This window comes from Lithobates pipiens, unplaced genomic scaffold, assembly GCF_037356315.1.
Source record: "Lithobates pipiens isolate NorthernLeopardFrog02 unplaced genomic scaffold, aLitPip1_a1.2 Scaffold_13, whole genome shotgun sequence".
Classification (NCBI taxonomy): Eukaryota; Metazoa; Chordata; class Amphibia; order Anura; family Ranidae; genus Lithobates; species Lithobates pipiens.
In genome coordinates this window covers 267,721,791-267,748,187 of record NW_027507718.1, presented here as the reverse complement: position 1 = coordinate 267,748,187, position 26,397 = coordinate 267,721,791, and the positions used below count along the sequence as shown (strand labels likewise).

At 42.1% G+C, this 26,397-nt stretch overlaps 1 protein-coding gene across 1 annotated transcript in view; it reads right to left on the bottom strand.

Moving 5' to 3' along the window:
• LOC143974836 (complement C3-like) overlaps positions 1 to 26,397 on the bottom strand; it is a 332,677-nt gene that overhangs the window by 242,563 nt on the left and 63,717 nt on the right. The window contains exons 8-11 of the mRNA XM_077476590.1: positions 16,851 to 16,950; positions 13,808 to 13,925; positions 10,111 to 10,226; positions 3,541 to 3,681 (exon numbers count right to left, since the gene is read on the bottom strand). Of these exons, the coding sequence (XP_077332716.1) occupies positions 3,541 to 3,681; positions 10,111 to 10,226; positions 13,808 to 13,925; positions 16,851 to 16,950 (475 nt within the window). The remainder of the gene's footprint in view (positions 1 to 3,540; positions 3,682 to 10,110; positions 10,227 to 13,807; positions 13,926 to 16,850; positions 16,951 to 26,397) is intronic.

The following is a 26,397-nucleotide window of genomic DNA, read 5'->3' as shown; positions in this document are numbered from 1 at the left end:
TCATACGTGCGACCTCACTTGCTATATGATGAGAATTGAAAAAAAAAAAACACATGAAATAAAATGACAGTTTAGTTGGGATTTTGCTTCTGGTGTTGTATGGGGGCACAGGGCCAGGGGACCAGTGGGTCTGGGGAGTATATTTTACTGGTGTTTTGTTATGTTATTACAGATGGAGGTCACATATGCCTCGTCTGGATTCTAGGGCATTCATATGTCTTTTGGGGAGCCAGGAGGGCAGATGTCAGGCCGGACGGCAGGCAGTTGGGGATTTCCCGGAGGGAGGCGTGCATCAGATGGTTGGGCATTCCAGGGATGGACTGGAGTAGGGTGGTGTCGGAAGCCCAGCGCTATTCTGGCCTTGATCGGCCACCAGACGTGTTGGTCATTCACACGGGAGGGAATGATTTGGGGGCTAGATCTATTAGGGATCTCATCGCAGACATGAAGGGTGATTTTTTTTCTGCTACAGAGAATTTTTCCGGGAATACTACTGGTGTGGTCTGACATAGTTGCTTGGACTTCTTGGAGGATGGCACGTTCGGTTTTCAGGATCAATAAACGACAGATTAAAGTAAACAAAGTGGTGGGGCAATTTTTTAAGCGCAACAGAGGATTGGCTTCGGCACATGGAGTTGGAGAGGGATGTGGGAATGTACCCGAGGGGGGATGGGGGTGCACCTTTCAGCAGTGGGGATTGACTTATAGGCATTGGACCTTCAGGATGGGGTTCAAAGGGCCCTGCGGGTGTGGAGGGGCCCTTAAGGCTAAGGGGGTCATCCTTTGCGAGCTGTGGCAGGGTCTTTGATGGTGGCAAGAAAACGGATGTGGTGGAATGGTGGGGGCTGCTCATAGGTGGTATGTGCCCCCCTTTTTGGTGTATCCAAAGGGTAGGCTGGAATACGGGAATGGTTGCACTGTGGGAAAGAGGGTTGTCTCCAGGCTGATAAACGGCCGGAGGCCTGTTATGGTAAATTTGGTCCCGCAGTGTTCTGGTGGAAACGTGTTAAGTGAAAAAGGTGAAATTTGGGTGCCGTCAAAGACCAATAGACTGGGAGAAAAATACTGTCCTGGAAAAGATTGTACACATGTTAATGAGGTTAATTTTATATTGGTTTTAAGATATTGGTTAATAAAAGGCTGCTATGGCCAGTTACACTCCAAACTCCTGTGTTGCCTATTTATTTAACGTAAAGATTAATATAATTGGAAAAATAAGGGAAAAGGTCGTTTGAGAAGGGGGGAGGTTTTTTAAAAGGTTGGAAGGGAGGATATCTGGAATACATTAGTCATGCACACCCAAATGCCAGGGAGGCAAGCTACCGAAGACCCATTGGCTCTCAACTTGTACACATAGGGGAGCACCTTCATGCTGAGGGCTTATCTGAAGGGGAGGTTGGGCTCTTAGAGTCTGTTGTTGAAGTTGATAAAGGAGCAAACTGGGCTTCCTCCAATCCCTTCACTGACCTCCTGTGTTGAGGCAGGAGTACACTCTGGCCACTTGTGGCATAGTTAATCATGATATCAGGAGAAGTGTCAAAGAGACAACATCCATTGCAAGTTAATCAGGTTAGATGCTGCTTGAAAGCAGCATCAGCATGCCAAATACACAGCCAAAGTGCTTTGCACATCTGAATGTACATCAGTATTATACAAGACACAAGCTTAGATGCTTGTAGTAAACCATCACAACTAAAGTACAAGTTTGTGGACATATGCTTCAGCTTCCAGGAAAATGGAGACCTCCCCCCAGTGGTGAAGGGATCACCTTTAAAAATATCAACACATTCCGATATGGTTTGTCATATTAAAATTACTGGCAACATAGGACATTGAGCTAAACCAGTCAATTCATACTGGTGTTTATGGAGGGACTCTGACTGTCTGGGAAATCCTTTGTGGTAAGAAAAACCCTTCAACCCGTTTTAGTGGTATTCCTGTTAATATGGATCAATGGTGCACCTGCAGTGGGAATAGACCACAGATTAAGAGATTAAGACAAAGCTTTGCCACATTCTTAAATGAGGCCCATGTCCCTTCAGGTTATTTTTCAGTCCGCAAACTGGAATAAAGCTGGTGAAAGTGAAAAGTCTTTGAAGCTGTAGGAGCTCCAAAAGATCCAAAGCCTGCAATAGTAGGCTGATCATCCAAATGAAGGGTAATACAAAGTGCATGTATAAGGTTTAAAACAACCCCAGTAAATCTGAGTCAAAGGCAGGAGACTGCAGTACCCCAAAAACAGGCTCAGAGTCAGACTCTGCAAGGGATGGTGCCAGGGTGTGCTTAGAGTGTCTGTGTGCAGAGTGCTCCAGTAGCTGAGCACAAACAGCTAGTAAGTCCAGAGTGGACATGAGGTCCCTGTGGACATAGGGGTGTGTCTTTGGAAAGGCATATTGTGCCTGTATAGCGGTAAAACAACTAGGCCCAATGTGGAGGTTTCATGTGGCTGGAGGTGGTGAAGTCATCTTAGCAGAACAGTGGAACCAGACTGGAGATCCATGTGGTGTTTCAAGTGCTGAAGCAGCAGTGGGATGGTACTTTCTCTAGACTGTAGGCTGTGACTGCGAACAAGATAGCAGGGAGCACACACATATGCAGTGAAAATGACATCAGCACTCCATCACTTGGCCTTTACCCTTACTGTACTAAAAATCAGTGGTGGCGGGAAAGTATATGTAGCATTTTCTACAAGGTCAGCCATTAATTGTATTCAACCCTATCACCAGCAAGGCTGATCGGTATATAAATATACAACACTCTACAGATCTATGCATTTTCCAGAGCAGGTCTGCTTCTTCAGGATCCTGGTGTGTATTTTTTTTTTTTTTTTATTCTTACGTTAAAACAGCTTGGCCCAAACAAACAATTTAAATTGAGAGAAAACATGGAGTTAGACTTTAAAAAAGACAAAACATAGGGAAATATGCATGTAATGCAGAGATGTACTGAATAGAGGATGCACACTTCAGCTATCTTCATATTGTAGAAATCCAGTCAAGTTTTTTTTTTCACCCCCTAATTATGTAGAGGGAAAAATCTTAAGCTGACCATACACAGCCAATTTACCGGGGTGGCACTGCTGACACTACCTCAACAATTTTCTATTGAGAAATCGAAGCAACTAAGCAGAAAAAAGGTTGGCTGAACAGTGACTGCAGCCAATCAACTGCAGTCACTGTTCAGATATTCTGAAAGCTTGCCCCTGGCAGGAAAAATGTGTCAATTCATGCTGTGTGGATGGTGGAATCTTTGGAGTTCGCCGATTCAGCTAACTGGGTATAGCCAGCTTAAATGTGCTAGTGACACCCCATTTAGTTAATATTGCAAAGGGGTGCTTTACTTCCAACTTTGCATATCTTAGTATGAAATTAGTTTATTGTTGTTTATGACAAAAACATGTTTTTGCTAGAATCTAAAAAAAATACTTTTTAAATACACAGGAAGTTTAAACACAAATAGAATCATTAGAGAAAATCAAGATATTTATAACTGCAGTTAAAAAATACATAAAATTAAACAGATGCATATATGGAAACTTACTGTTATTTCTAGATCTTTATCGCTGCCTTGTGTATTGACAGTAATATGTGCCAGACCCTCTTCAGACGTGACTCCTAATTCCTTTCCACATGCTACAGGAATTTGGACTGCAGGCGTCATGTCCGGATTTGTAACTAAAACCTTTCAAAACAAAATATGGAAGACCATAATGTTATGATAAATGATATTATGATGTCATGTGCATTTATAAATTATTGAATCAGAACAGAAATACAAGAAAATGTCATATATATATATATATATATATATATATATATATATATATATATATATATACTGTGTGTGTGTGTGTGTATGTATGTGTATATATCACAAAAGTACACCCCTCACATTTTTGTAAATATTTTATTATATCTTTTCATGTGACAACACTAAAGAAATGACACATTGCTACAATGTAAAGTAGTGAGTGTACAGCTTGTATAACAGTGTAAATTTACTGTCCCCTCAAAATAACTCAACACACAGCCATGTCTAAACCGCTGGCAACAAAAGTGAGTACACCCTAAGTGAAAATGTCCAAATTGGGCCCAATTAGCCATTTTCCCTTCCCAGTATCATGGGACTCATTAGTGTTACAAGGAAGGCAGAATAAAGAGAGAGGTACACATTGTCCTAGTTAAGGTGAAAGGATGAAACAAACTTAGGTAAAAAAGAGGTCTTAGACCTCAATACAACCTTGTGTAACATAAGAAACGGCTCTTTACAAGTTAAAGCAGCCAACTGAGTAACTTACCTTGCTGATGTGATGGCAACCATTAAGTAAAAGCAGACAAAGGAATGTCTCTGATAGGTTTGAAGTGAGACTTCTGAAGGACCAACAGAACCAGGTTGAGATCCCACAAAGGTCTTTATTAATAAAAAATGAGAGAAAAGCAATCTTAAAGAAAAAAACATCTAGAGCAGATATGTGACTCTTGCTAGTGCTCAGGGCAGGTGTTCATCCAGTCCAGAATGGATAAAAAACAGAAAGAACTTCTTGGGATGGAATTTACTAGCCTTGCTCGAGCTGAAATATGCTTTCCAGGTACAAATGTAGACTTTATAGGATGTAGATTTCCTAGCTTTGAGAAGCTTAGGGATAACAGAATCAGATGGGCCCCTATACATTGGGACCTGGGCTTTAATAGCCATACCATTAAGGCCAACAATCGTGAAGCAGGTGGGTAAAGGGATCCTCAGAACACGAGAGCTGGACAGTCTGGAAGGGCCAACAAAGAGTCTGCCAGGAGTCTAATAAGGTCAGAGAACCAAATCTGCTTGGACCATTTCGGTGTGATGAGAATCACCTGAATGCCCTCCAAGAGGAGAAAAGGCATAGAGCAATTTGAACGGATTCTGTGGAGTCACCAAAGTATTCCCTGTAAAGGCCATAAGATCAATCTACTGTACCTGAAGATAAACTTTGGCAGTTTGTGATTGAATCTGGAAGCCAGGAGATCCATGCCCAGCTTTCCCCACAAGATGCATTTTACATGCATTTTATTCATTTTAATTTTGTCATTTCCTCTCTCCATTTTGCTAGTTGTGCCTGTATTTGTTGAAAATATGGGCAGTGACTAGAAAAATTGCACTAATATAAATGCATATTGCATTTTTAAACTTTTCACTATGCATTGCTATTGAACAACATGTAATGCGTGTTTTTACAAAAACACACAAAAGTGGCAGCAGGCAGGATTTATCAAAACACAACACACTGTCCTCTAAGGAAACATACTGATGTGAACACCTTCATAGATTATAAATGATAACTAGTTTTCATTTGTTTTTGGCGAGCAGTTCGGATCGAGCATAAGTTCAGCCCAAACATCGCCTGTTCAGTGAATACTCGAATTTGCGGGGTGCTTTACACCCTCCGAGTGCCCAACAATGCACTGTGCACTGCACAGTGCATTCTAAGCCCTAATTGGGCAAAGCTTTGCTCAATCAGGACACAGTGAATAGCTGGTTCTTAAGGAGCAGGCAGGGAAGTCAGGCTTCTCCTCTGACATCTGAATGACATAAAAAAAAAAAAAACATTGCCGGCAATAGAAAAATGTGAAGAAAATGCATGCCATGGAGTCCCCTCAAAATTCATATCCGAGGAAAAGGGGGGGCGAGCGAGCGCCCCATCCCTCCTGAACTATACCAGGCCACATGCCCTCAACATGGGGGGGTGCTTTTGGACGGGGGCTCTGCACACAAAAATATAATACTGGCAGAGTAACAAAAGAACAATGGTGTCAGGGACGCCCATATGTCAAAAGGCGTAAAGGAATCAGTGGAATGGCAACCAAAAGTCACAAAGGAGAGATTGACTCCACTCAGAAAGAAGTAAAAAAAAGTGTTTATTCACTCTAGTAGTAGAATTTCCAGTTGTGGAGGTCGCCCTCAAGAAGCTCCCGGGAAAAAATAATAATAAGAGATTTTTTTCTCCTCTATGTACTTCATAGATAACAATAGTTTTAACTGGCAACATTTATTATACAGATGAAAAGTATGAGTAGCCACTGTATAGGCTAAAGCCGCGTACACACGTAGCCGTCTGTCCGACGTACTTAGTCTGGCAGACTTCCCGCCAGACTGTCCGTCGGACTTTCCGAACGGGCTACTTGCCCACACACGGCAAGTAGCGGACTAATACGGACTAATGCGGACTAATACGGCATACTAAGTCCGCCGTACTATCCGCCCTACTTTTGAAATGAACGGACTCGCCCACACACGCGGAGGAAAGTCTGCTAATTTCGAGCGCGTCTCCAGGTAGGCGGGGGCCCGCGAAGGAGACGTCGCTGGCCCCGCCGCCTGGTATGGACTTAAAGGGGAACCCCAACGGCAAAAAAAAACGGCGTGGGGGTCCCCCCCAGGTCCACGTCAGACCCTTGTCCGAGCACGCTACCCGGCCGGCCAGGAAAGGGGGGGATGAGCGAGCGTACCAGGCCGCGTGCCCTCAACATGGGGGGTGCCTTGGGGAAGGGGGGGTCGCGTGGCCCCCCCACCCCAAAGCTCCTTCGCGGGCCCCGCCTACCTGGAGACCCGTTCGAAATGAGCGGACTTTTCTCCGGGCGGAAAAAGTCTGTTAATTTCAAAAGTACGGCGGACTGGCATACACACGGCCGGATTGTCCGCCGAAATGCGAGTCCGGCGGGAAGATTGGAGTGTAAAACTACATTCTAAGTCCGCCGTACTTTCGGGTCAAAAAAGTATGCCGTAGGCTACACACGGGGGGATTGTTTGGCGGACTTGAGTTTGCCAGACTTTTCCACCCGCTTGGTTGATCGTGTGTACGCGGCATAACAGAAAGACAAAAAAAAGTATGTCTAACCTAAAAACACATCTTCAAAGAGGGCCACTACTTCTGTTAATTTGGCCCCCGTTAGAATGAAAAGAATAAGTAGTTGCATGCTCTTAGAGGAGCTTTTTTTGTTTTCGGGTCCTTTTTTATTCCTTTTTGACACTTTTTTGGTGAATGGGCATAGGTACAACGTGTGACCTAGTGTGCTTGGTAGGGTTATGTTTAGGGCTTTTGATTTGGAGAAATTTATTTGTAGATTAGAAAAGGATTTGAAAAGTAAGAAGTCCTTAAGCAGGTTAGGGATAGTATTTACCGGGCTAGTTAGAAAGTGTAAGATATCACCGGCGTAAGAAGCTACCTTATATTGTTTATGATTGATCTCAAGACCTTTGATATCTAGATTCTCTCTAAGTTTGCGGAGTAGAGGTTCCATGGCAAGTATGAAAATTAAGGGGGATAGAGGACAACCCTGTCTAGTACCATTAGACATGGAGAAGGTTTCCGACAGGGGACCGCTTACCCTAATTTTGGCTGTGGGGGGTGGAGTACAGAGGTAGAATCATCTGAAGTAAGAGTTGTGGTATGCCCACTGCGCAAAATGTTTCTTCCATATAATCCCAGGCCACCCTGTCGAACGCCTTCTCCACGTCCAGGGACAAGAAAAGGCCCAGAGTAGATGTAATGGAAAGCCAATGGTGGATGTTCAGAGCTTTCACAGTGTTGTCCCTGGCTTCCCTGACAGGGTCAAAACCAACTTGGTCCAAAGAGACTAATCTGGGGATTAGAGGAAGGATGCGATTGGCTAGTGCCTTGGTGTAAAGTTTCACGTCTACGTTCAGAAGTGAAATGGGGCCATAGTTGGATACCAGCGTGGCATCTTTGTCTGGTTTTGGTATAAGGATGATACGTGCCTATAGGATATCTTTGTTGGCTATACTAGAAGGTGTTAAGTTATTAAAGGCCCTAACTAACTGTGGGATAAGTGTTTCGGGGAGTGCCTTATAATAGCTGACCGTCAGGCCGTCTGGGCCTGGGCTCTTGCCTGACTTTGATTGTTTCAAAGCCTTTAGGGTTTCTTCTATTGACAATGGTTAGTCTAGCCCTGTGGATTCTTCAGAAGTTAAGGATGATGGAGTATATTGTTTTAGGAAATCTTGGATAGTGCCATCCTATCATTTGTGGTGGATTCTAATTGTGGGGAGGGTAAATTGTACAATTTAGAGATGTACTGCACAAATTGGTCTGCTATCTCCTCTGACGTTGATAAGGCTTTCCCTGTGGTGTCTTTGATCATGTGAATGGTATTTGCCGCTTTCTTAACCTGTAAGGCTCTGGCCAACAGCCTCCCTGATTTATTGCCAAATTCATAAAAAACCTTTTGGGTTAGGGCGTAGTTGCATTTAACTTATGTAACTCTTCTAATGACACGATCGGAATTACGGCCAGAAAAAGACCAATGAGAACATTTCATCGGAAAATGCGACCGTCTGTATGCTCCATCGGAATTTAGCTGTCCGAATTTCCGTCAGCCAAAAATTGATAGCATGTTCTCAGTTTTCCCAAGGGAAAAACTTTCTATCGGAAATTCCGATCGTGTGTATGCAATTCCGACACGCCAAAAATCACGCATCCTCAAATTCAACTACGAGACGGAAGCTATTGGCTACTGGCTATTGAACTTCCTTTTTCTAATCCCGTCATACGTGTTGTATGTCATCGTGTTCCAAACGATCGCAATTTGGTGTGACCATGTGTAGGCAAGACAGCTTGAGCGGAATTCCATTGGGAAAGCCATCAGAGCTTTTTCCAACGAGAATTCCAATCATGTGTACGCAGCATAAGAGTTCTTCTCTGGTTTGTATCAATTCTGTCAGGGCCTCAGTGGCCAGAGTGGCTTTGTGTTTTTGTTCCAGCGTGGAGATACGTGTAGTTCCTCAATGCGAGCCTTCCTAAGTTTGGTCCTTTTAGCGGTCAGGGATATGAATTCTCCCCTAATTACACATTTGTGCCCGGCCCAGATTGTTTCTGGAGAGGATTCCTCCTGTATGTTTTCTGAAAAGTAATATGCAAGGGTTTTAGATATTATCTGGGTAGTTTCTGGGTCAGTGAGTAGAGAGTTGTCAAAGCACCAGATGTGCGATCTGAATATTGTAGTGGGGAGATTTAAGGGCATGGTAATGGGATTATGATCCGACAGAATCATCGGTTCAATAGTTGCTTTAGTGAGGTATGAAAGGTTGCTTTGGGAGACAAAGAAGTGGTTGAGTCTTGAGTATTTGTTATGTGGCGGAGAGAAAAAGGAGAAGTCCTTATCTTTAGGGTGTAATGTGCGCCATGTGTCATGTAGTAACCTGTCGCTGAATTGCGATTTTATCATACGTAGGGCTCTGTATGTTAGTGATGACAATCCGTTGGATGTGTCAATGGAGGGATTCATGGCTACGTTGAAATCTCCACCAACGATTAATGTGCCCGAACAGAACATCAGCACTTGTTGAAGTGTTTTACAAAAGAAAGTAACTTGTTGAGTATTTGGTGCGTAGACATTCACTATGAAGTGTGCTTTTTAGGAAGAGATACCTACCTTTGGACCTCCATTATGAGTAGTGGGCATTGTTTAGATACCAAAATGGATACCCATTTGGAGTTGGCATCTTTATTGGGTGCGTGGTATACTGTCGGAAAGTGTTTGTTATGTAGTTTGGGAATGCGGTCTGTTCTAATGTGGGTTTTCTGAATAAATGCAATATGAGTTTTGGATTTACGCAAAGATGATAGTAATTGGGATCTCATTTCAGGTGTGTTGAGACCTCAAATATTTATGGAGCAGAGCTTGAGTTTTTTGCCGTTGGGGTTCCCCTTTAAGTCCATGTCCCGCCTGGGCAGTACCCGGGCCCCCATACCTATTTGAAGGCCAATAACTTGCATATAAGCCTTAAAAATGGGGACTTAGATTTTTCAAGTTCAGGTCCCATAGACTTTAGTAGGGTTTGCGGCTCAGGTACAAACTCTTTTCATGTTCAGGAGTTCTGGTGCAAACTGAAACAGGGGGTGTTCGGCCCATCACTAGTTTTCACATTTTGTTGGCATGCTGTGATCCTGTATTATATCATACATACAACACTATATTATGAATAGGTCTTTTGGAGTATTGTAGTGTTTTTGTAGGTTGGCCATTAATATAGTACGTATAAAAGTGTTAACTTAATTAACTGTTCTAACTTATGTTTTTTAATATGCCAGATATGTGCCAGATACAATGTTTACCATACCATGATCTTTAAAGGCATGCCAGGCTTGAAATATGTCGGAGTCCTGGTGATTGCAATATTGTAAGGCGAGGAAACAATCTTGATGTTGGTTTTGTGTACCTGAACATAGTCACCTTCTGAAATGAAGCAAAAATAAACAATGCTAGAGTCAATTTCATATTTATTCCAACAGAAGACTGTGTTAGGAATAAAATATTACAGTTTTAATGGGTAATAAGGTAGTAAGCAGCCTCTGAAAAGGCCCACTAGAAGCAGCACATTCTGTTTGTTGCATTACCCCATGCACATCACAATATAGTATTTTGCAGTCTAACATAAACATTGCAACATGTGTCCTTAGCGCAAATTTATCAACGTTGAAAAAGATTACATTTTACCAAATGTGAGAACTGGGCATTTTGTCAGCTGTCTAACCACAAGGGTGGTTTACCTTTAAAAATTGAAAAGTTTTTATGAATTTATAGTCATGAGGATGACATCCCCAACTACAGCCTCACAAGTCCAGTTGACAGACACTTTGCTCAAATCCATCATTATCCATCATTATCAACTGCATTGTCATTCACTTTTAGCCTTGTATATTACCTACCCTTATCTTCAGGGAGGTAATTTTGACAAACAAATTTTCCAGTTGGAGGCTAGGTGACAATCTCAAAGCAAAACATACTCCTGGACTTCATGTCCAGTTAAGTTTTCCCCTTTTTCATATGTATATGTGTATATATATATATATATATATATATATAATGATCCATAATCAATTTTTCATAATGAATGTATGTTTAAAATTGTTATGAATATTTAATAGATCCTCACATGGATTGATTTTTATATGTAATATACTTTTGATTTCCATTGCATTCAAGTTACACTTTTAATCTTGATCTATTTTGTCTGTTATCTATAGTTCAACCCACTACTTGAGCATTTTTGCCTGCGACCACTGCATTGTTTTCTTCATCTTTTGCCAGTAAGTGATGTGGCTCCAGCAGCTTTGTCATACTGTTGGCTGTGTGCATGCTATACATCTCTATGCTGGGCAGAGTCATGATGGTGTGTTGACGTCATCACTTTGTCTGCCCTGATGAATTTCAGTCTGAGGTGGATACACTGGCATCTATGCAGAGCGAGATCTCCACCTGCCATGTATTTGGCAATAGGGCAGAGCCTGTTGGGGGCATAGATATGTGGACACAATGGTGGCAGGCCGTAATCGAGTTGATTTACTAAAGGTAAATAGACTGTGCACTTTATAAGTGCAGTTCAACTTATCTTCCCCTGAGTTTAGTGACTGTGGTGCAATTGTGTTCGTGGAGTCTCTTGGCGAAGAGGTCTCCCCCCTTTTTTTAAGGTGCATCAGTGTGGATTACTGCCCTAGCTGTGACTATGTTTGACCTATAGGTGCTGTTAACTTAGTTGGGAAGGCACCCAGGGCCGTCTTTAAGACAGGGCAAAAGGGGCAGCTGCCCTGGGCCCTGTCAGTGTTGGGGGGCCCAAAACAGCTGCCTCTTACTTGCCAACTATCCAGGTTTAAATTCCCTTGTCCCTTGAAGGTTCATTCCTATGCCGTGTCCCAATATCTCAGTGTGAAGTGCTGCTACTAATGCTGCCCAGCTCTTCCTTATTGTTGTGTGCAGATGACTCTCCTGCAGACCCTGTGTTTACATCTAAATTACTGGAATTCATATGGAAATAGCGGTGACAATACTAAGTAAATAGCTGCGGCCGGCGGCATTGATATGTAAATAAAGGCGGCATTCCTATGTATATCAGGCTCCCCTGCTGTGTGGAGGTGATGTGCTGTAACCTCTAGCAACTAATCAGTGAGCCGAAATGTGTGCTGTAACCTCTAGCAACTAGTCAGTGAGCAGTAATGATATGCTGTAACTGCTGGCAACCAATCGCAATTGCTGCCTGATCTGATATAGAAAACTGATTTTAAGTCTAGCTGCTATTTATTGTATATCTCAGAGTAGGTGGAGAGTGAAATTGCATGGGGGGGGGCCCAAGAAAAATTTTGCCCGGGGTCAAATCTATATTAAAGTTGCCCTGAAGGCACAGTTTCCATGCTTATGGTATTACTTAGAGAAAGTCCCATTTGCTGATGCCACACCTCAGTCTCCATATGTTTTTAGTGGTGCCCATCAATGTAAGTGCACTTAATGATATTTTATGAAGCTTTTAATGCTTGTATGGACCTTTGCGCAACAATAAATACTACACATAGATCTGTTTGGGCTCCTTGCTAGTAAGCTTTTTTAAATCTAGTGTGGTGTTTTGGATACCAACCGGTACCCATTCAGCTAGTGATTTTGATTGAAGATGACGGGATCCTAAGCATAGATTAATGCCTACTATATTCATTTATCTGGTGAGTGCATGCTTTTGGTGGAGGCCCACATATGAAGACGTGTTCAGGCACTTGGTGTTGTCCTTTTGAGATCAAATTGTGTTTTATTACCTGCTACCTCTGTTAAGCAGACACGTCTGCTATTAATTGCACACTGTATTTTAAGGCTCCTCACCAGGATTCCAACCATTACTCAAAGACATTTTATGATAGAACCTTAATTTTCTGTTGTATAGCACATTTTCTGAGTATATTGTTTACAAGGATTGTATAGTGGCCTGTATACAGTAGCTAGCTGCTAAAAAGGACTGGTGTGCTCACTATTCAGATTTTTACTTGATGCCTGAGGGAGTGCTAAAGGACTATCCTGAATTACATTTTATAGGCATTAGTTGTCCTTTCATCCTTCTAGAGTTACGATAAGGCTTTACAAGAAATATGTAATATATTAATACAGAGTCGTAAAGAAGTGGCTTGTGCCTGAGAAACTTGTTGACCATGTAATATGTGACAATGAAATACAAATCTGAGAAAAAAAAAATTCCTGTCGAATTCTGTCATTTTACTCCTTGATAGTTTTGTATGCTGTGTTTAATAAATTAAGATTTTAGTATTTATGGTTGTTTTCATTACCAAGAGCCATCATAGTTCACCCAGTTTTGTTCTTCCTTTTTCTAATTACTTATTTTTGGATTGACTCACGGGTAAAAATCCCTTCCACAACTGTTTTTTGCATATAGCATGCGTGAAACGTGCCACACTTTTATACTGGCTATGCAGTCTCCTGGGACTGTGATGTGTCCCAGGAGGTTACAGGTGGGGAAGGGGGTGAAATTATGCTATTCTCACCTTAGCGAGAATTTCTGAAGTAGGAGCAGGTACCTGTCAGAAAAAGGTCTACCAACACAGTGGCTCTACTAACCACAAACCTGCGTGCTAGAAACATTTTGAACATAACCCACTAGTGTGTTTTTAGAATGTGTAAGAAACTTGGAGCAACCAGAGGAAATCCATAATTAAGGACCATACATAAAATCTATATGCAGATGGAGCTTTGATAGTTGGACCAATGCATTGGAAGACAGCTATATTGCAAAAGAATACCGCAGTGTTACACAATCATATACATTTTAGTATATGAATGTTACACTAATGTGAAAATAAAACAATTCTATAAATTATAAATTAAAACGAACAATAACATTATTTTTCTCACACAAATATTTCAAGATTGATACCTGTTGACATAACCATTAACCAAATATATTGTAATCAAAGGATTTCAATGATAGACATCTTATGTGTATATCAGTAAATGATACAAAGCCAACAGAGATAATTAGTTACCTAAAGAAAATACTGTCACATTCACATATATGGAAACACCAAGCAGCTCGTTTTCATCACTGACACCTTCTAAGAGTTGTTTTCTGGTAAGGGTTACTTTTCCTTCGCCTTTAACGATCTATAAGCAAATCAGAGTCTAGTTTTATGTCATATAAAAATATTATATAAAATCTACACTTCTACAGTAATCAGAAGGACTATTGCTAATAAATATATAGAGTAAATATACATGAGGAAACACAATTTTTTCTATGAGCTCCAGGACTATGTAGCTGAATTACCCAACTTGTTATAGTAAAGCTAGTCATACACGGATCGAATTTTAAATTCGTTAAGTAGGTGGCCCCATCAGCCCCTATCTGACCAATTGGTCTGCGATCTGATTTCCGCAGGCTACAAGATAGAGTTTCTCTCTTGGCCGCTAAACATTCTTCTCCTCCAGCATACCCGCGTCTCCGTTTCGCCGGGAGGCCCTGCTAGGGGCAGTAAGGGACTTGCTGATTCAGGGGGTGATTGTACCAGTTTCGGAATCGGAATGCTTCCAGGGGTTCTACTCAAATCTGTTTGTGGTTCCCAAGAAGGAAGGGGTACGTCCAATCTTGGATATAAAAGCCTCAATCGCTTTGTAAAAGTGCAGAGCTTCAGAATGGAATCAGTTCGCTCAGTAGTCGCTGCACTCCATCAAGGAGATCCCTGGCATCCTTGGACATTCAGGATGTTTACCTGCACATACCCATATGCCTTCAGCATCAAAAATTTCTGCGTTTGGCAGTCGGGGAAGCCCACTACCAGTTTGTGGCTCTTCCCTTTGACCTGGCATCAGCCCCCTGAGTCTTTACCAAAGTACTGGCTCCAGTATCACGATCGTTGTTTACCTAGACGATCTCCTCTTGAGAGCATCTTCTGCCTCAGAATTAGAGGAGGATGTGGCGATCACCATGCAGACTCTGCGAGAATTTGGGTGGCTGTTGAACCTAAAGAAGTCAGTGATTGTACCAACCCAGTGTGGGTCTTTCTCCCCTCAGACAAATTGCAGACTCTCAGATCTTCGGTCAAACTACTGATGAACCGCAAGTGGTCATCGCTCCGCTTATGCATGCGAGTACTGGGGCTCATGGTAGCCTCCTTCGAGGCAGTGCCTTATGCCCAGTTCTACACCAGAGTCCTGCAGAAGGAGATTTTTACGAAATGGGACAAATCTCCGTTGTCCCTGGATCGATTGTTGTGTCCTAAGCCGAAGCACTCCAAAGAGGTGGCCCTTCACGCTCTCGAAGGTGGTTAGGGCTCTGAAGGTGTACTTGTCTGCCATGGCTCCCTTTCAGAAGTCAGACTCACTGTTTGTTTTTCGGTGGCTGGTCCAAAAAAGGGTATGGCGTTCTCGTCGGCCACCATTTCCAGGTGGATCAGACAGATTGTAGTCCAAGCCTACGCCTTGAAGGGGCAGGTGCCCCCCTTTCCAGTCACGGCCCACTCTACAAGAGCTATCGGAACGTCTTGGGCCTTCCGACACCAAACGTCTGTCGCTCAGGTGTGTAAGGCGGCAACCTGGTCGTCTGTCCATACGTTTACCAAGTTCTACAAGGTAGACGTCAGTGCATCGGCTGATGCCGGTTTTTGCTGCAAAGTTTTGCAGGCGGCCGTGTAGTTGCAATTGAGATTTTTTCCTGGTTTTTCGATAAAAACGCAGTACTGTTTGTTAATGCACTGTTGCATTACGTCCGCACAAAGATTGCGGTGTTGGTGATCTCTCCTGTTGAGAATGCCCGGTTATATGACGTGTGTTATTCCGTACACTGCTGTTTTTTTGTGGGTTTAGTTTCACTAGTTCCCACTTGCCATGGTGGAAGTTTTAATGCTGTTTTTTTCCCACCCCTTGTTTGGCACTGCTTGGGGACGTCCCATTTAGTTACAGAGAGGAGCTGTGTCGGTCGGTGAATATAAGAGAAAATAGGATTTTTGTACTCACTGGAAAATCCTTTTCTCTGTAATTCACCGACCGACACAGCACCCACCCCTCCTTTTCTCTACATTGTACTGCTTGTTGACGTACTGAGTTCTGCCTGGGAGCAGAGAGGGTTGTTAGCACTGGGTCCGCCCCCCGGGGCGGGACTAAAGTTCTGTGTATTGTGTTACAATTTTTGCTTAGTTCTCCTAATGGCAGGCTAACAAACCATTTAGTTACAGAGAGGAGCTGTGTTGGTCGGTGAATATAAGAGAAAGTAAATTTTTCAATTGACTTTTTTGGGGAAGGAACTGACCAGAAACCGCCAAACAGCACCCGCATGCAATCAGATGCAGTCGCTGTTCAGCTACAGGTGTCGCCTATTAGAATACAATAGCCGGCATTGTACAGTCATCCATGGGAGAATCAAGAGACTTCTCTAGTTCAGCCAGCTTAAAGCGGAGCTGCACCCTAAAGTGGAACTTCTGCTCATTGGAACCCTCCCCCCCTCCGGCACCACAATTGGCACCTTTCAGGGGGAGGGGGGTATAGTACAGGTATTTGCACCCACTTCCGGCATAGATATCTGCAGAATCTGTGGATATTTACGCCACTTCCTGCGGGTCCCCCGCTGTCTGCTGGGAAACACACGGATCCCAGAGACAGCGGGGACCATCCTTATTGCGCAGCGTGACTCGCCATACCCAAGATGGCGGCGGCAGCACCCGAGAGCCGATCGAGAGATCGGCTTCGGGTGCCGACATCGCGGGCGCACTGGGCGGGTAAGTGTCCTTATTTTAAAAGTCAGCAGCTGCAGTATCTAGCTATTTGCACTGAGTTCAGCTTTAAAGCTGAACTGCAGTCTTACTTTCCATCTTGCAGAGTTCTACAGGTCCTCTGCTGTACTAAAATTGCTTACTACTGATAAGCTCACAGCTTGCATTAGAAGCTGCTCCAAGTCATATAGAGGCCTCCAGCATCATCAACCTTTTCTCCTCCCCAGCCTCATACCATATCATGGCCTACACCTAGAGTGTAAAGTATTACATTTTATTTTTTGGGGGGGGGGGGGTAAGAGAGCTGTAAAACTAATGTAAATACCTGTTCTCTTTGCATAGATCCATGCAGAATCTTCAAAAAATCTTTGTATAATCCAAAGATGGCAACAGCATATCCATTCACATTCTCACCAAACAGATAGCTAAAATAAATAAGAACATAAAAATAGGGAAACATTTGGGTAAAAAAAAATGGCAATATAATATAATACAAATATAATACAACTTATATATATATTATACAGTACATATGCATGCCCTTTTGGTGCTGTGTTGTAACTAAATAAATATTTTGCATGTTACCATATAAAGTAAGTCCGGTATGTCAATTAACTAGTGCTGGTGAGAATATAGAAGCACGATTTAGAAAGGTTTCCTTGGATAAAAATGTTCCTTTTCTCCAAGTTCAGTGTATGAAGCCTATAATAGTTTAAAAGTCTTCATGTGAGGGGAAAAAAAAAGGTTTTACAATCTGTGTAAGAATCAATTGCAGTACACATCATGTTTTAAACAAGAATACTTGGATTTTTATCTACAGGACTGGTAGACAAGCTTAGTGCTGACATACTTCACTGGGAAACTGGGAAACACCACTAATCAAAAAAAAAATTTGATTACTAGTCCCCATCTGTGTTGCCAACATACCACACCTTTTTTTTACTGACAAAACAAGACAAATTTACTGACGGAGCACATTTTTTACTGACATCCTGAAATATGACAGAAACTCCTATTATAAACTAAGACAGTCAATATTTATGCAGTGTAAACAACATGTAAACATAAAAATTACTCAGAACAAGTAATCTGCTGGCTTTATGATGAAAAATTCCAAACAGAGTGACTAAATTTGAGTATGACTAGGATGATGAAAGACATGGGGCACCCTAAGATAATACAGAAAAAAAATAACGCCACTGCTTTCAGTATGCAAGGTCAGATTGTGGCTAACAGTGAGGGGGGGGGGGGGCTTAAAGGGGGATCTTTAAACAGAATCTGTGCCTAGTTACTATATACAATGCTCACATAAAGCAGTCCTTGTACCCACAATAAAATAACTACCGTACCACAGCTGACGGCCTCACAGACACAAATAAACCGCAATAAATTTATAAAAGTCTGCTAGTATAAATATAGCAGCTTGCAATACGGGTTGACATACAAACACCCCTCAAGATAATCAAAATATAATCTACAGTGCTAAATAATATTAAAGCATGCTGAGATACTTGTAAAAATATCTCCATCCACAATGCAACTGAAACACATTGGGCGGAGCTAGTAATGACACGTCACGCCGCAACATTGATCTGGTCCAGATGTAAGTGTACAGTGGCTTTTTCATGCTATTTAACTTGCATTGTGAAGGGAGATGTTTTATGAGTATTTAACATTTTTTCTCTTTCAATAATTTTTATTGAATTTAACTCTTCGATAAATACATCATGTATAATCAAAAAATAGGTATAAAGCAAAAACATAACATAAAAGACAGAGAGTTCAAATAAGGCAGGATTCATCAATCAGTAAAAGACAAGTTATACAAGGTATCTTATACAAATATATTTGGGACTATTGTATGTCATGAAAGACTTGGAATGTAAGGATGCACTTCTTTTAAAATTTATATTAATGATATATAAAAAGAAAAAAAAAAAAAAAAAAAAAAAAAATATATATATATATAGAGAGAGAGAGAGAGAGAGAGAGAGAGAGAGAGAGAGAGAGAGAGAGAGAGAGAGAGAAAAGGAAAATAGAAAAAAAAAAGATTTGATTAAGGCTTAAGTGGGAGGTGTAGAAGATTTAATTCGTAAACATAGCGGCAACTTCTAAGGAGACCCCCGAGGTCACCACTCCACCCCAATGGGCTCACACTGTGGAGTGGGATAGCTCGGGGAACCCCCGCCGAAGAACCCCCCATCTCCGTCCCTTTAAACCCCCGGACAGCACCCAGAACTTGTGCTCCCCGGAGGGAAGCGGACGGCCAAACTTCAAAATTCCCAATTCAATTACAAATAACTTCTTTAGAACTAGTAAACTCCGGTCAGAACCACAAAGGTTAACTGAGGAAGAATGTAGTAGAATAAGGTAACATCAGATCAATAACTAAATATGAGAGATCCTGCGTAAAGAAAAGCAAAAAAAAGAGAAGTAGAAATTGTATTCAGGAGAGAAGAGGGAGGGTAAGGAAGGGAGAGTTGTACAGGATTCAGGGTCCTGGCTCCATCCATGTAAAATTTAAGACAGAAGGTGTCCTGGAAACAATTGTACTTTGATGTGTTGGGCCCATGGATCCCATGTCAATTCAAATTGTTGAGTGGTATTCCGTAATTTAGCTACTATTTGTTCTTGAACCATAATCCAGGAGATTTTGTGCCTGGTAGCCACAAGAGAAACCCTAGAAGTTTTCCAAGCTTTTGCTAAAGTGATCTTGGCTCCCAAGCACATAAAAAAGATTAGTTGTTGAGTATGTTTAGGGGTATTGTGTAGCCTGCGGTTCAGAAGGATATATGAAGGATCTTGTGGGATTGGGGCTTTCGTGACCTTCCTCACTAGATGTATAAAGTTATTCCAGAAATTTCGTATGCGGGGACATGTCCACCATATATGTAACATGTACCTAAAAGACCACATCCTCTGAAACAGAGCGGTGAAATCTCTGAATACATCTTTGAAAGTCTCACAGGAACATAATACCATTTCGTTAGAATTTTGACATTAGCTTCGATTAAGGAAATATTCAAAATACCTTTGGAAGAACGTCTAAAAACTTGAAACCACATTTCCGTATCTAGTTGGATGTCCAAGTCTTCTTCCCAAGAACGAGCATATGTCGGTTTGTCACTCCTATCTGCCAGGGACGAGTAGATGAGGGAAATACCTCCTTTGCGGTGACCTTGTTTTAAGCACCATTGCTCGTAAATCGTAGCATTGTAACTATTTGATTTTTCAAGTTCAAGAGAATGTATAAAACGTTTAATCTGTGAAAGTCTCAATTGTTCTGAATCGGGCATCTCTAGTTTGGAGTAGCAGTGTCCCATTGAAATGGGTCCATTTGGTGTAATGAAATGTCCAATTCTGAAAAGGCCCATGTTCAACCACCATTGAAAATCTTGGATGTTCAGGCCAGGAGGGAAATCAGGATTATGGAATAAATGTACGAGAGGTTTCAGTGGGGAAATCAGGTGTTCGTTTTTGTATAGTCTGTCACATAGTGCTAGGGATTGAGAAAGCGTGGGGGACAATATGGCAGGTCTTTGTTTTGTTGGTCTCCATAATAGATGATCTAATGTGTAGTCAGGTACTGCCTGGTTCTCAATAGAAACCCAGTCTGGACTATTGGTTTTAGTATATATTGCTGAAAATTGTGCTAGTTGTGCTGCTTGATAATATAAAAAGAGGTTAGGAAGTCCTAAACCACCTTGGGTTGTCCGGCGGAACAGGATGTCACGCGCCAGTCTATGTCCCTGTTTTCCCCAGACAAATCCAACCACTTTTGATTGGAATTTGTTGAGGGTCAACTTTTTAATAGGTATGGGAAGGGCTCTAAATAAGTACAAAATTCAAGGAAATAAGTTCATCTTGACTGCATTGAGCCTGCCCAGCCAAGACAATCCTTCTTTAGACCATTTAGTTAAATCTGCTTCTAAAGATCTGAAGGCGGGTGGGTAATTAGCATTGTATAAATTACTGACACATTTGGTGAGAGAAATGCCCAAATAGGGAATCCTATCTGTAGCCCAGGAGAAGGGAAAGAAGGGCGCAAGTCGGGATATGGTTAATGAGGGAACTGAAATATTGAGAGCAACTGACTTGGAAGTGTTAACTTGGAGACCTGAGATAGTTCCGAAGTCCCGAAGGAGATGAAGTAAGTTGGGGGTGGAGATTAGGTGTGAGGTCAGAAATATAAGCATATCATCAGCAAAGAGAGCACATTTATGCTCTTCTAAACCACAGCGAACACCTTTAATATTTATATCTGCTCTAATGGCGATGGCTAGAGTTTCTATAGCTATAATAAAGATTAACGGTGACAAGGGACAACCCTGTCTAGTACCTCTATAGATATCTAATGGTTGAGAAAGGTGGCCTAATAGACGTACCTGAGCAGAGGGGGTTGAATATAGGGATTTTAGAATGTTCATAAAATTTGCCCCGAAACCCCATTTGGTGAGAATTTCAAAAAGATATGGCCATGAAACAGAATCAAATGCCTTCTGCAAGTCCAAAGACAGCAGAAGGCCTTCTTGTGCCGGGCCCCCGTCCCATTGCGATTTCAATAGTGATATTAAGTCAATTGCCCTTCTCACCTGATCCGTTCCCTGTCTCCCCGGGATGAAGCCCACCTGATCCTTATGAATATAGTTAGATATAAAACTGGACATTCTGTTGGCTAATATCTTAGTCATAATTTTAAGATCATTATTGATCAGCGAGATGGGTCTGTAATCTCCCACTTCACTAGTATCTTTACCAGGTTTCGGAATAACAGAGATAAATGCGGTATTAGAATCATTCGGGAGGGGGGCTCCATCCCGGAGAGAATTAAAGAATCGGGCCATGTAGGGAGCTAATTTTGATCCAAAAGTCTTGTAATATCTGACTGAGAAACCGTCAGGGCCCAGTGCTGATTCTGATTTAAGGGCTTTTATGACGTCAAGTATTTCGGCAGGGGAGAAGGATTCATCCATTAGTTCTTTATGAGTTTGATGTATGTAAGGTAGATCGAGGTGATCGAGGAACTGATTCCTAGCTTTGGAATGTGTATGAGTTGTCTTAGTGTAGAGGTTTTCATAATAATCATGTAATGATTTCAAAATTTCTACCGGATTTTGTGTAAGGGTACTCGAAGATTGTCTAATTTTAGGGAAGACCGAGGTACGAGTTCGAGGACACAATTTACTTGCGAGTTTGGCACCTATTTTATCCTTTTGAAAATAGAAGCGAGCTCCTGTCCATCGCAGATGTTTTTCTGCTGAGGTAGTGAGTAAAAGATTAAGTGCGATGCGTGCCCTATCAAGTTCAGCCAGGCTCTCTGGGGTAGGATGTCGTTTGTGACTTTTGCTAAGTGTTTGGAATTCCTCTTTGAGTCGTATAAGCTCTGCGGAGTGTTCCTTTTTGAGTCGGGCTGAGAGTTGAATTATTTTACCCCGCATAACCGCCTTGTGTGCCACCCACAGGGAGCCTGGCGAAATTGAGTCTGTATTGTTATATGTAAAGTAGTCCGAAAGGGCTGAGTTTAATACCGCACAGTGAGCTTGATTGTTTAGTAGAGACTCATTAAGCCGCCATTGGAACGGTCGTTTATCTCCTCCTCCCCCTCGAATAATTAATGAAACGATGGAATGATCAGAGAGAGAGGAATCATACATTTTGGAGGATTCAACCAAAGAGATGAAATGTGGAGGAATAAAGATATGGTCTATTCTGGTTAATGTATTATGAGGGATAGAAAAGTGAGTGTAGTCTTTGGATCAGGGATTCATTTCTCTCCATATGTCTATCAGGCCTGCTGATTGGATGGAATGTGCAACCCTAAGACTGCATTTAGGAGGTCTTTTGGGCATTGGCTTTGTAGGATTAGATCTGTCTGAGGAAAGGTCAAAAGGGATGTTCGAATCTCCCGCCAGGATAATAATTCCCTTCAGATGGGATTTCAGCGTCATGAGAGTCTTTTCAAAAAAATGGTCCTGGCAGGAGTTTGGAGCATAGTAGGAAACAAACGTGTATGTTACTGTATTAATTGTCCCAGAGACCAGGATATATCGGCCTTCTGGGTCTCTAATCGTTTTGGAATGATGAAAATGAACTTTGTTAGCAAAGCAAATCGCAACCCCTCTTGTTTTATTGGAAGCATTAGCTAAATAAAATTGAGAAAAGTTTTTGTGTAGGAAAATGGGGTTATAAGAGATGGGGAAGTGCGTCTCCTGCATCAAGATAACATCAGCTTTGAGGGCATGAAATTGTTGCATGATTTTACGCCTTTTCACTGGGGAATTAAGGCCTTGAACATTATTGGACATTATACGGAGATCAGATTGTACCGGTGAGGTAGAGATCAAGGGAAGAGCATGGAAGAGTTCATGCTATGTGCGAAAGGAGTACCTGTCTTTGTGGTGATCCCTGGCAGATAGGAGATGACACCTGTTCTTCTGAAGAAATGCTTGTGAGAAAAAAACGAGGAGAATCCAACCAGGCCCTGATCCTGTACAAGGGAGATGGGAAGGAGGATGTGGTTAGACTGGGAAGGGTAAGAAAGGGAGAATGGAAGTGGGAAAGAAGAAGGTAGGGAGAGAATAGAATTAGAAAAAGAGGAAATAAAATAGAAGTACATCAGAATATGCATTATATAAAATAACAATTCAAGAAAAAAAAAAGAAAAAAAAGATTAGTAATGTATACAATAAATAAAATAGGAAGGGAAAAATTCCCAAAGCAGCCCAAAAGGGTCGCTGTAAACAAACCCCGGTAGGAGAATTAGTTCTCCCATCGAAGTAAACAGGGGGGTGCATTGTACCCACCCTGGACAACCTCGCCGCATAGGTTGATTATCTCATAGGCACTAAAACAAATAATCTGAGCCCAAACTAGAATAAACATAGGGGATATATAAATAATGAGCAACTGCCCCCCTCTTCCTCTACTAAATGGGTGACCATGACTAAATGGCAAAAAGAGCCATTATAAGAAAAAAAAAAAAAAAAAACATCAAATATAAAGCCAAAAGGTCAGTTGGAGAGAGAAATAAATAATAAAATTATAGAGGAAGAGGAGGCTAATACAGGCATTACAGTAAAATTATATGTCAAGAAGGAAAAATATTTTGAAATTTTCCACTTTAGAAGCAAAAAAAAAGGTGAGAGAAGAAAAAAAAAAAAATTAAAAAATTAAAAATTAATGTCTTCTGTGGGAAAAAACCTGGAGAAGTTTCCAGGAAAAACAGGACCAATTGTCAACCCGGCCCTGGGAAAGGTTCGGCCCTGAGAACAAACCGTAAGGAAGTCAGTTTTTTATTTTTTATTTTTCCACAAAAATTGGACAGTTCAGGTGTATATTCAGGTTGGTGGAGATTCCCTCGATCTCTTGGGCATCTGTTTCTGCCATATTTGCGTCAAGGGGCTTGTCTGTGAGGGGCGTTTGGATGAGGAGGATCCTTTCGGTGTAGAAGTCTGTGGAAGTTCCTGGGTGATCATTCCCAATTGAAGCAGAAGTCGTTCTCCATCTTGGAACGTCGAGAAGTGGTATGGTTTATTGTTATATGAGAAATTCAGGCGGAGAGGAAAGGCCCACCTGTAAGGGATTTCTTTGCTCGTCAGAACTTGAAGTAGAGGTTTAAGTGCTCGTCGTTTTTGGACTGTGTATGGTGATAGATCGGTAAAAATTTGTATGGGATGATCCTGAAATATCAGAGAATCTGAGGTTCTGGAAACTCTCATTATCTCTTCTTTCACTGAATAGTAGTGAGGTTTCACTATAATGTCTCTAGGAAGACCATCTGAGCGAAGAGGTTGCAGAGCCCTGTGAGCCCTGTCTAGTTCTAGACGATCCTGTGAAATTGTGGGAATTAAACTTTTGATGAGGTCTTGGATAGCGAGATGAATGTCCTTGATAGATTCAGGAATGCCTCTGACACGGAAATTATATCTCCTCGACCTATTTTCGAGGTCATCAATTTTAGCTGTGGCTGTTTCTAAATGATCCTGAAGTTCTTGTATCCTGGCTGTGTTTTGGTTAATGTGTAGGCATGACTGATCTGATTGTAGCTCTATTGCATCAATCCTGGTTCCTAATTGTTGCAAATCAGCATGGATGGAAGCTGTGATCTGTGTGGCAGTTTGAGATAAACCTCTAGACAACCTTTGGGAGAATGCGTTCATCATGGAGGCAAAGTCTGTGGGAGGTGAGGGCGAATCTCTAGGAACTATGTCCCATGGAGCAAAGCTGATAGGTAACATATGCTGTGTGGAGGGGTTACTTTCCCCCCCAATATGTCTCAGGAGGGGGTCCGTGGATGCTGGGGATAGGGTCCTGGGTTGAATTTCACTCACTGTGCCGTTTGAAGTTGAAGAGAGGTGCTTAGCTGTGTAGTCTTGGTCCGCTATGGATTCCTCATTGCAGGCTGTGTGTTGTGAGGTAACGGCGGCCATCTTGGATCGGCCTGACCTCTCTGACGCTGTAGAAAGCGCAGGTTTGGGGTTCCGACAAGACTTAGAACCGGGCATTCGTGTGAAGCCTGAGTTTTCCCCAATCCGATGTGACCGTTTACCGGTGAAAACGAGGGCTCAGAAAGTCGTGGCGGCGAACGTTAGCCCAGGGTGGCGCGGAGCTCCCGGTCTATGCGGCCATCTTGGACGCTTCCGCGCATGCGCCCCCTATTTAACATTTTTTACCAGTAGAATCTTGATAAATGCTACCCTATGATGCCTTTGTTTGTGGCTGATTGTGTCTGTTGAGTGCGAGTGTGTAATACTGCTCCCAGCGGAGGAGATGAGACGTGATTGACCGGACCTGTGGGGATGGAGAGTGTATCTTGCCCACGATCAGTGTGAAAGCTCTTGGAGGACGAAAGGCACATGACTCATAACTTCAAGGAATGAACACCTTCATCAAAGTGGACAACCCAGCTACAGCTTTCCTGTGTCAGAAAGAGTGATGAGTGGAATGCCGACAATATAGCAAATTAGGGTATACAAACTACCTGCTATGAGTGAACATTGACTTCATGGATTATGTAATTTACCTGTGGGGAGTTATATCATTGAGTATGTGTTGGAGACTGTCATAGTGTCTACATATCGTTGACCTTTCTCCCCCTTACAATTTAGGAGAGAGTGGAAGTGGATATACATATTGTACAATATGCTACATGGCAGTTTTTGCAGAGTCTATTGGCTTATATTGTTCATACAATACATACAATATCTCACAAAAGTGAGTACACCCCTCACATTTTTGTAAATATTTTATTATACCTTTTCATGTGACAACACTGAAGAAATGGCACTTTGCTACAATGTAAAGTAGTGAGTGTACAGCTTGTATAACAGTGTAAATCTGCTGTCCCCTCAAAGTAACTCAACACACAGCCATTGATGTCTAAACCTCTGGCAACAAAAGTGAGTACACCCCTAAGCAAACTGTAATTTCTTCAGTGTTGTCATATGAAAAGATATAATAAAATATTTACAAAAAGGGGTGTACTCACTATTGTGAGATACTGTATATGGACTTGGCGAATACGGCAGTATCTCCTATGGAGGACAAATTGCACATAGGAACGGCATACGCCATGTAACACAGTCACCAACATCCCCAGGGTGGACATACATACATAGATAGCCGGCCGATCCCAGATCTCCAAACAGCACCACTACTCATTTGAGGTCCATTAGCTGCTAAGTGCTTGGGTGGCACAAGCTGTTACTGCATGGCAGGTTGGACCCATTGTAGCTGAGTAGGAGTGGCATTAAGAGATGGGAAGGTTAGCATAATAGAAGGAATTGCCACAATCAGTGCTGGTGCAAGAATTTTTGACACCCTAGGCGAAACCTCATTTTGCCTCCCCCATTGGCCCTGCCCATGACTCCACC